At 50.1% G+C, this 10538-nt stretch overlaps 1 protein-coding gene across 1 annotated transcript; it reads right to left on the bottom strand.

Annotated features, from left to right (window-relative positions):
* Positions 1-1835: 1835 nt before the first annotated feature.
* Ccl1 (C-C motif chemokine ligand 1) lies at positions 1836-4490 on the bottom strand. The gene is made up of 3 exons (XM_032914296.1): positions 4368-4490; positions 3221-3335; positions 1836-2096 (listed from the first exon to the last, which is right to left on the bottom strand). The coding sequence occupies exons 1-3, from the start codon at positions 4441-4443 to the stop codon at positions 2009-2011; spliced, it is 279 nt and encodes a 92-aa protein (XP_032770187.1). The 5' UTR covers positions 4444-4490; the 3' UTR covers positions 1836-2008.
* Between the last annotated feature and the right edge of the window lie 6048 nt (positions 4491-10538).

Below are 10538 nucleotides of genomic sequence, written 5' to 3'. Positions count from 1 at the left end.
TTCTTGTAGTACAAAAGTGCCCAGGAGAGGCCTGGCAAACTTTCCACACGTGCCCTGCCCTCTAGTGGCTGCAGTCTCTATACATCCTGGGATTAATTTTATCAGCCACCAGGTAAATTTCTGCTGAGTCACCCAGAAAAGCAACAGCTGCCTCTAGAGGTCCCTCTTTTCCGCACACCACTCGTCTGCCACTGGTGAGCCAGGCAGAGGTAGAGTGAGTGACTGTCCAGAGATGTTCTCAGGAGGATGCCTTCTAATTGCAGCTCTCCACCGTCAGCAGCATCCAGCGCTTGTTAGACACTGAGCTCTGTGCCTGTCTCAGGCAGAGGTCCCAGACACTGTGCCACACCAGGACCAGAGCCTCACCCTCCAGGACCTCCTCTCTTCTGCTCAGACTTAGAGCCTGCAAGACTATTAGAGGTAGCAATCTTGCTGTCCTCCCAGCTTTTCCACCTATACTCGGGAACAACTTGACTGTTTTGGATACAAAACACATCATGCCTTCAGTGATACTGCATTTGAATTCTCAGTGGTTCGGGTTGTGTTTTGAATACTGATTCTCTATTTTTATTGTGTCTTTGTGGTGCTGGACTTTCAGCATTGTGGTTTATGCATGCTGAACCAATGTTCAACCATCAGCCTCATCAACCATTGCACCCTCAGCCCCACTGATTTTTATTCATTCATTCATTCATTCGTTCGTTCGTTCATTCTATATTTTCATTCCATGCACATTGGTGTTTTGCCTGCATATGTCTGTGTGATAGTGTTGGATCCTCTGGAACTAGAGAAATTACAGACAGTTGTGAGCTGCCACGTGACTGCTGGGAACCGAGTCCTCCAAAAGAGCATGTGGTGCTCTCAACCACTACACCATCTCTCCAACCTCCCTGATTTTTTTTTCAAGCAATGTCTACAGAAAGTTGTTCTTGACCATGTGAACCCCAGTCCCTGTCCTTTGTAACCTGAATAGGTTTCTATCCAGCTTGCAGGATTGAACTGCATTCCTGCAGGAAAGGTGGAAGGACAGTTCCAGGGACTGGCCTACATTATGAGTGTGAGGTTTGGTAGTGCACCAATAGGAAGATGGGCACAATAGGAGGACCCCTGGCATTTTGCAGAAATTGCATTTTCTTCAGGGACAACTCTTAGCAATTAGAGGATGCTCTAAGGTTAGGAGGGTTGTGGAGCATGGAGGAGGAAAAATGATGTTCAGAGAGTCTATGTGGCTGGCTTGGGCTCTTGTGAGCGCCCAGAACAGTGTCTCTAAAGTCTACTTTTCTGGCTTACAGTCCTTACTTCACACCAGGCTTCTGCCGTCTGCTACTCCTTTCCCTTCAGAGCCTCCCACTTATGCTGGAAGGTCTTTCCTGGGTCAGCAACACACCTCTAAGCCTCTCACTGCCTTCCTCTGGCCTGGCTCTTTGGCCCTGCCATTCTCTGTGTCCTTCTCCAAACTTGATCACTTCATTTATAAAACAAGGTTGGCAACATCTTACAGGCAAATGAACGCAACCCCCCTCCCATCACCACCATCACTGGCTAAAACATAGGCTATCTTTACCCCTCCCAAGTCCTTTGAGCAGGGCAGGCAGGAAGAAGGACTCACATCTCAATGTGAACCCTGCTCTGGGACAGTTGGTTTTCCTACTATGGCTCTCTCCTCTACCAAAGCTGGAGGAAAGGCCATAGCACAGCCTGGATCAAAATTTATCCTATATAGTGGTTCCCCCAGCACCAGCTCAACTTTCCGGCCCCTGTGTTCCCACCCCAGTGCCAATCAAATCTGAATCCTAAAAATTTTCATGGAGTCCAAGAAACACAGGCAGCGGGAGTTGAAGATTCCATAGTTTAAACAGATAAAATACCATAATATAGCTTATCACATGACTGAGATCTGTGAGCCTGCATCAGTAGGCAGAGGGGTGGCCGTGGTTGAGGGGAGGAGGGCTGAGTGAAGCTGCAGGCTCTGGTGCTGGGATGGGAAGGTAGCTTATCTTCAGCCCAGTTAGCAGGGCTTCACCTTCTTCAGGTAATCTTGAACCCACGTGGTGTTAGTTAAGGCGCAGCTTTCTCTACCTTTCACCAGCCTGAATCTGTGAATAGAGGACGTGGACAAGGACCTTGGTCACTCACTGGAATTTGAAACACTCATCTCTGCCTCTATGAGACCAGGGGCCCCTGATTCCTGACTCTGTAAATGAAGGAATTTTATAAGATCTGAAGCTGTTGTGCCTGTGTTACATTGGAAGCTTATTAATGGGGACCACTGAAACCTCCCCTAGAGACTAGGATTCCCCCTGTGGTGCTAGAGCACAGGAGATAGCTGGTTGACAGTCTGATGTGCAGCTAGGACGAAACCTCCCCATCCTAGAACAACTCCTTGCTCCAGGTTTGAATGTCTTTGTGTCTGCCTAGGGCCTACTCTGTGTGTGTGTGTGTGTGGTGTGTGTGTACTGTGTGTGTGTGTGTGTGGTTGTGTGTTCTGTGTGTGTGTGTGTGTGTGTGTGTGTGTTTGTGTGTGTGTGTGTTTGTGTGGTATGTGTGTTTGTGGGGTGTGTGTGTTTGTGTGGTAGGGTGTGTGTTTGTGTGGGTGTGTGTGTGTGTGTGTGTGTGTGTGTGTGTGTGTGTGTGAGAGAGAGAGAGAGAGAGAGAGAGAGAGAGAGAGAGAGAGAGAGAGAGAGAGAGATTCATGGTATAAAGACGTGCGGTAGCCAGGGGTCAGTGGTTATGAAATCTTCCTCAATCGATTGTCTATCTTACATTTCTAGGCAAGGTCTCCCACAGAACTTTGTCAGAGCCAACAAGCACACAGGCTCTGCCTGCCTCTGCCTCATCTAGCACTAGGGTACAAATTCACACCACCCTGCTTGGCTTTCTCTGTGCTTGCTGGGAATATGAACTCAGATCACCATGCTTGAGCAGCCAAACCCTACCCACTGAGCCAACGTTCCAGCCTTGCCTCTTGTGCTTTTGTTCAACATTTCTTTCTGGCTCTATAACTTGAGATCTAATCATAGGCACTTTGGAGTTCAAGCAAATAAATCAGGCCCCTCCTCCTGGGAAGCCCCGCTCCCCCTGGTGTTGCTCTACACCTTAGAGTGCCTGTTTGAGTTTAGACTCTTTATTCTTGTGGAACAGCGCCATCTAGTGTCTACTATTCTCATTGCTATCAATAGTATCCCTCCCCTGGTTTGAGGCTTTCCAAGTGTTCACTCACATTACAGCTGGGTAGTAAGAACAGCTGGGGCCAATCTCTTTGTAACACTTGATAAACCTCAGGGCAATCTTGTTCTTCAAGGTGTTCAAGCAGCATCTAGAGGAGACCACATGCACTAGAAGAAAAGCACAAAATGACCGTTCATTAGCAACTGTATACCTCAGCCTCTCACCCACAGAGGGATTGAAAAGCAAAACCCACAAAGCCCTTCCTAGGACAAACTCAGGCATAGAGACCACATCCAGAGGGCTATGGTGCAACTCTGTCTCAGCAGCCACACATTTCTGAAGTGGAGAGAACAAACCACAAGCCTGCCTGAGCTCAGACATACCCCAGTCCACACAGAGAGACTCTTCATACCACATATACAAACCCCCTCAGTCCCACTCTCCCAGCACAAATACATGGCTCTGCCTGCACTAATACTTAAGCTCGGGCTCTGGCCTCATATCCAAGGGAACCTGTTATCCCTTCACATGCAGGACATTGCGGTCCATGTTTCACAGATATGGGGCTGGGTGTGGAGACGCGGGCTCAGAAGGAAAAGGTGGTGTTCCCAAAAAGCGGCTGGTCCACTCACCCACACGGTCTTCCATATACCCAGCCTTGATCCCCGTCTCTTCGGAACCCAGGAACCCCCACTCTGCTGGTTTGTACATTTCCCTCACACATCCCACCTTCGACATCCCAGGTTCTAACCCTGGATCCTTCCTGCCTCGCTACTCACAGAAACCTGAAGTTCCATTGACCTCAGGTTGGTATTCTGCAAACAATCTAGAACCTGGATTCCATTTTATCCTTGCAGAAAACGTCTTTGAGGGGTATAATAGTTTTCTGGCTATTCGCTCCTGTGGCCCTTCCATTAACCCCTGCCGGTCATCTGTCACACTGTGGAAATCTGACCTAGTCCCTCCTCTGGATTTCAGGGGTCCCAGCTTGTTTTAAACAACCCCATACATAGTCCCTTCCAGCTGTCCATAGGATGAGGATCTCCCACACACTGAAGCCGGCTCGGCTCTCATGCCCTCTGTTCATCTCCAGAGAGGAACAGAAATGGAGCCAGTGAGGTCTGTGTGAGCCCTGTTCCCAGCCCACCTGCCTGTACACCTCCTCTCCCTGGAACTAAGAACGGGATCCCATTACTCACTGCTCTTGCTGTCCACATCCTGTAGCCACATGGCAGCCACCAGCAGGCACATCAGTACCATGTTGAGGAGTTTCATGGTGATAAGTTTCTGTCTCAAGCCTCTCTGGAGCAACCACTGGTCTGGTGAAGCCAAGAGCTCTCTCCTGCTTCATCCTGTACTGAGCTTTTATCAGAAGGTCCGGGGTGCTTTCCCAGACGATGGGGAAAAGGTGGGTGTTCCAGGGAGAAGGAACTCATACCCAGTGGCCATATGGAAAACTCCTTTTGTCACCTCTCCTGGGGGGGGGGTGTTTGAGGTATGTTTGGGTGCCTAGTGGCTTTGGGAACTTCCCTAAGTGCAAAAGCAGATAGCGATCTTTACGTTCTTAACAAAATACGTGGGAGCTGCCCTGGCTGAGTGGAAAGTCAAAAAAGGTGAGAGAGAGAGGAAGTGGCCTGTGCACAGCTTGTCTAACCCATATCATCTCATGGGACTGGGTTCCAGCTCTGCCCATCAGCGACTGCACAAAAGCACATCTAAGCTGCACATCCCTACAGACTGGAACTAGTACAGATCTCAAATCTGGGTGGTAAGAATGAAACGCAGAGCTGGGGAGATGGCTCGGTCAGCAAAGCACTTGCTACACAAGTGTGAGGAACGGAGTTTGATTCCCTAGAACCCACATAAAAAGTGGGGGTAGTGGAATGGTCTTATAATTCCAGAGCTGGAGAGGCTGACAGGTTGATCCTTGGGGCTGGCTGGGCCTAAATGGAGAGCTCCAAGACCAGTGAGAGAACTTATCTCAAAAACCTACCTAGGTTGGCTAGACTAATCTATGTTAGCCTGTGTAACTGAAAAATTGTGTTCGTTGCTAATTGAGTGGAGTACAACCAACTAGATAGTTACAGCGCTTCCCAAATACTCAAGCATCAGCCTTCCATGTTGTTCTCCTATCTCCACTATTTCATCCCTACTGTAGCATCGACCTGTGCCACCTTCCTAGTCAGCTCCCTCCGTGCCCAGTCTGCTCATTTCAAACACCCTTCGTCCAACAAAAGTCATTTGCCAACCCCTGCAGGCAGACCTCAGCCTCCATTGAAAGCCCTGTGTCCGGATGGCAATAAGAAGTCCTTGTTCTCCTCCATCTCTCCACTGGGGCTCCCTCCGTGCTACCATGGCGTGTCTGAGTTGAATGAGCCTTTCAAGACCTTTAGCAATGATGGCACTTGGCACTCCTGAGGGAGCTTTGTCGAAACTGGGAACATCTTGGCTCCATTTCAGAAGCAGAATCAAAACTCAAGTGCCTGTACTTGTGAGAAGAAAACTCCAGGTGATTGTCAACGCACCAAGAGATAACATCTTCGCCGTGCAGAGGAGGGGTGGGGTGACTTTCACAAAGAGTGAAATCTTGGGCTTGATGGTATATTGAGAATTGGGAAAGTAGCAAGCAGAAATTATTGATGGTGGATTGACAAACAAAAACGCCCCCAGGATAAGCACTGTTACCCTTCACACAAGCAAACCTTCTTTCTGTTGCTTGTACTTAGGAGCCCTTGTCACTCATCTTTCACTTTCTAGGGACCACTGAGTGAGGATGGGGACCAGGTGGCTGGCAACCAGGGTGGAGTCATCCTAAGATGCTGTCCAGAAGCATTCGGCCCAGCCCTGCCTTCCACCTTCTACTGAGTTCTATATCAGGTGATCTCTCCACAGCAGGTCATCGACAGCTCCTTGGCATGTGTTGAGCATGGTAGAACCACAGAGATGGCTTGGTCCATGTCTAGAGTGAAATTCTCTGTTCATTCCTTCAGGGAGAGGACAGTGACTAGAGCCAGACACAGCCACAACAGATCTCAGTTCTACGACTTCACCTTGGGCAGGTAACACAGGCTTCCTGAGCTGTGTTTCCTCTTGGATCTAGGACAACTCTACTACTGTTGAAATAAACTTCCTAAACCTTAGCCTAATTGTGGGTTGTTGGGAGGGCTTCCTGCAATGGGAGAGGACAGGACAGGACAGGACAGGACAGGACAGGACAGGACAGGACAAGACAGGACAGGAGAGGACAGGGGAGGAGAGGAGAGGAGAGGAGAGGAGAGGAGAGGAAAGGAAAGACTCTCCTGGGGGACCAAGTGAATCTCCAGGACACTCCCAGATTATGTGGTGGTAGATCTTGGGGGTGTGGTTTAAGTACAGGAAGTGCTCCAGGAGAGACAGTGTCGTGGGGACTTGGGGGGGGGGGACTGCAAACTTCACTGTCTTTACCCCTAAAACTGGGTCTCCTTTGCTCCAGATCTAGGACTGCTCTGAGAAGTTCATGATTGACGCCAAAAAATGTCACTGTCTCCCAAACAGGGCTCCACTACCCAGTCTCTTTTCCTACTAGCCTGACCTACAGACACCCAGATGTCCTTCGTAATGTGTCCTTAATGATATGGTCACAGTGTCCTTCTGGGTCCTTCATAACTGCCCTAGACACAGTTGCCTGAGCCTATTCACAGTAAAGGTGCCCAGCACCCACAAACCACAGAATCCCAAGCCCTGACTTCTTTACTTCCTGTTCCTGTGGGTTTTGTCTCTCTCTCTCTCTCTCTCTCTCTCTCTCTCTCTCTCTCTCTCTCTCTTTTTAGCTGCTTTGCTCTTTTGTTCTTTCACAGACCTTTCCCGTCTACTGCTTAGTTACAGCACAAAGGACACAGAAGTGTCTCTCACAACAATAGGCAGGCAGAGGTTGTCACAATAGTGACCATCACTGGTCCTTTCATATGCTTTGAGCCTGAAAGCCAAGCCCGGGATGAAGTACAAATGTATTGGCTACACTTACAAAGTGGGAAGTGATGGCCCTGCTCACTGAGGTTCTCCTCTTGAGGCATCAGGTCTTCTACTCCTCTTCCTCCTCCTCCTCCTCCCTCCTCCTCCTCCTCCTCCTCCTCCTCCTCCCCTCCTCCTCAGAACTTTCCCCTGGCTTCACACGACCAACTCACCACAGGCCGTGCCACCCCAAGCTCCTGGAGAGAACCAAAAAGAGGAGGTTTTGATTCCCTGGGGCTCCATGTCCTACCCTATCCAGGAGCTCTAGCAAGCAGAATTCTTTCTATCCCAATCAGACCTCTCTTTGCCATCCATGTGTGGGATGCAGTGTCTACTGAAGGTAAGAAGAAAGAATTTTGTACCCACTGAGGCCTCAACCCTTAGTAGGCGGGCAGGAGTTACACAGGTGGCCAGCTGTGGCATCAAAATAAGGAGCTGGGTTCCAAAACGGCATCTGTTTATGCAACATTCCGCCGCTGGAGATCTTGCAATTTCTGTGTGGGCGACATATCGCGTGTGGGGCCCCTGTGACAGCCATGGTTTAGTAGGGGTGCTCCTCTGTTCTCTGGAGGCATCTTACAAAGACCTGCTGTTTAACAGTTCCTGCCCTGTTACTGAGGGATCATATCACAGATCTGCCCTCCGGGGCCAGATTTAGGGGAACAAGCACCCACAAAACAACAGCTGGGCACAGGCCGTCCTCAGTGTGTAGTCTAGAGGCTGAGGGCTCCTTAGGTAGAAGTGTGGTATTTCACTCAGGCCTGGAAGGATGCAAGTGGGGTGTGCCCAGAGGGGAGGAGAAAGGAGAGCTGCCATGGTAGGCAGTGGTTTTGAGCAGGTTCTGGGCCAACCTGTAGGCTGCCAGTCCCGGTTCCTTTGTTAAGCTCTGAGCTCATCTCTAAATGGATACATGAATACTCCCCGCTTATAGGCTTGGTACGGGATTGAAGGCCTGTGCTCAGAACAATGCCTGGCAAAGTTCTCAAGGGAGATGGGAGCAGTGAGGTCAAGGCACAAGTGTGGAGGCGGGCTCTAAAAACGAAGAGGGAGAGGCCCAAGTCGGGTTACCCAAGATTATGTTGACAAGGCTCATTTGTCCCTGCTGACTGTCACCCATGGTTTACTCAGGACAAGGCTTGCCTTCCATCATGGGTAGACTTGAAGGCCCAGGCTGAAGGTGGAGAACAGGAGAGAAGGAGGTTGTGAAGGGATATGCTCAAAGCATTCCGCAGGGAATGAAGGAGGACTGGTCTCTAGAGAAGAAAAAGAACTGAGAATCAAGTCACTTCTCATGAACCTCGATTTCCTCCTAAGAAATAGGGGGAAGGGGAGGAAGGTTAGCTTACATAGCCATTCTTACCCCGGAAGTTTAACTCAGGAGAAGACCATTTGAGAGGCTTTCAATCCCAAAAGACAGGGATTGAAACCTGTTGGCTGCCTGAGTATTCCGGATCCAGGGCCGCTGGGGTGGCACTTATATCCTCCCCAGCTTGGCATCCAATTGCTCTCTCAGTCTCCAGGCAAGGAAGACCCCTGTCCCCAGGTCCTCACTAAGCCAGCCATGTTGGGGCCAGAGCTTTTAACAGCCATACTGGGAGTCTCTAGGCATGCCCCTTCCCTTTCTGAGAATGATAAAGGACAAAGACCCTTGACAGGGTTGCTCCTGGGTACTGGATGCATAGATCCCTCTACTCCCTGGGAAGAAGACCTCAGCCCCAAACTCAGGAACCCCAGGGATACTAGGATACTAGGATGCTGGATACTAGGGTGGACTCCACCACAGCAAGCATTCCCTTGCAAAGTCCCTGTGGACTCAGGGGTCTCTGGGGCTTCACCTACTCTGGATATAGACTGGGTTCCAGGAGCACCCCAGTCCTCTTTTCTTCTGGATCCCATTCTCATAGGCCAGGCTGAGTCCTAAGAAGAGTTGAGCAACTTAGCCATGGTGCGGGTAAGGAGATTAAAGCAGGGACGCCAGGACTCAGTGACAGAGCTCACACAGTAGCTCAGCCTCTCACCCCCTCAGGGGTTATGACTTTGTGTTGATGTCTTCAGAGACTGGCTACTGACAGAGAGAAAGGGGGTGGGTGGGATGGGTCCCTCTGGGCGCTGAGGTACCATAGAATGCCTACAGCCATCTGGAGGCTAGAACATAGGGTCCACCTTTTCAGAGAATGGGGAGAACATGATGAGCATGTCCAAGTCTCAGAACAGGACTGTGGGGACAGGAAGTGGCAGCAGTAAACCAGGGTGCCCACTCAAACCAGCAAGGCCACTTTTAGTTGAGGGGACAGGCCCATGAGCTTTGAGAAAGTCCCTTCCCTCCCTGGGATAGCAGGGAGGGCAGACTGGGACAGGACATAACCCACAGCTCATTCCCCAATATGTCCTATGCCCAGTGTTCCAAGGGGTCCTAAGAAAGACTCCCACATGTCAGGGTCTCTCAGCTCTGGCTTATTCCTTGAGAAATGCTATCACCAGGGCTGGGCAACTGAGCTCTGGAGTGAACTCAGCTGGCACAAGAACGTCACTGAAATCTCAGTCTTCAGGGTCACTGGCCAGGTCAGAGCTCCACACTCAGTCCCTTGGGCTCTACTCTCCATCCTGATGGGGCACAGGGAGTTCTGGACATGGACTCCCCCGCTGAATTTTAATGTTTTGTTTTGACATGGTGCTAGGAATCAACCCCAAGGCCTTTGCACATGTTAGGCAAGTACTCTACCACTGAACTTCACCCCAATCCCCAGCCCCTATCACTGCATTTTAATCCAGATTGCTAATCCCTAACACCTGCTGTTCTGCTTACCTGCCTAGACCTCTGTGTTGTCCTGAGCACGCTGTGTTAACAGGGCCTCTGCCCAGCAAATGATGCGAGAGTTCTTCCAAAGGCATCTAGCACAGACCCTGGCTGTAGGCTGGAACTCCTTCCTGTCCGATCTAATCTTGTGCTGCTCACCTTGCCTGCAGCACCTCCACACCTGTTCTCAAAAAACAATCTGGAGTCTGCAGGACCTTGTGTCTCAGCTTCAGTAGACAAGTCACACTTCCCAAGTAGCAGGCAAGAATCAAAGACCAAGTTCACATGGGAGCACCACAGCTCAGGGCTTTTGCCCTTTAGACACAGCCATAATTTTTGTCTGTAACCTGTGCATCCTACCAACCCTGTGCCCCCAACTGTGATGAGTGTTTCAGAATCCAGTGCCAAATGACAATGACCAAAACGTTCCAAGGCAGTGACATTGGAGACATGCAGCTTAGGTATCGTGAAGCTTTTCTGCCCTGTATTTGCCTCCCATTGGGTGGCATCCATTTCCTTGGAGTAATGAAAGTTACTTCCTAGAATGCATGCATTCTATGTCCCTCTTCCTGTCTTGGGAGAT

The sequence above is a fragment of the Rattus rattus genome, chromosome 9, assembly GCF_011064425.1.
Source record: "Rattus rattus isolate New Zealand chromosome 9, Rrattus_CSIRO_v1, whole genome shotgun sequence".
NCBI lineage: Eukaryota > Metazoa > Chordata > Mammalia > Rodentia > Muridae > Rattus > Rattus rattus.
The sequence above is the reverse complement of the archived record's forward strand: the minus strand, read 5'-3'. Positions and strand labels throughout refer to the sequence as shown.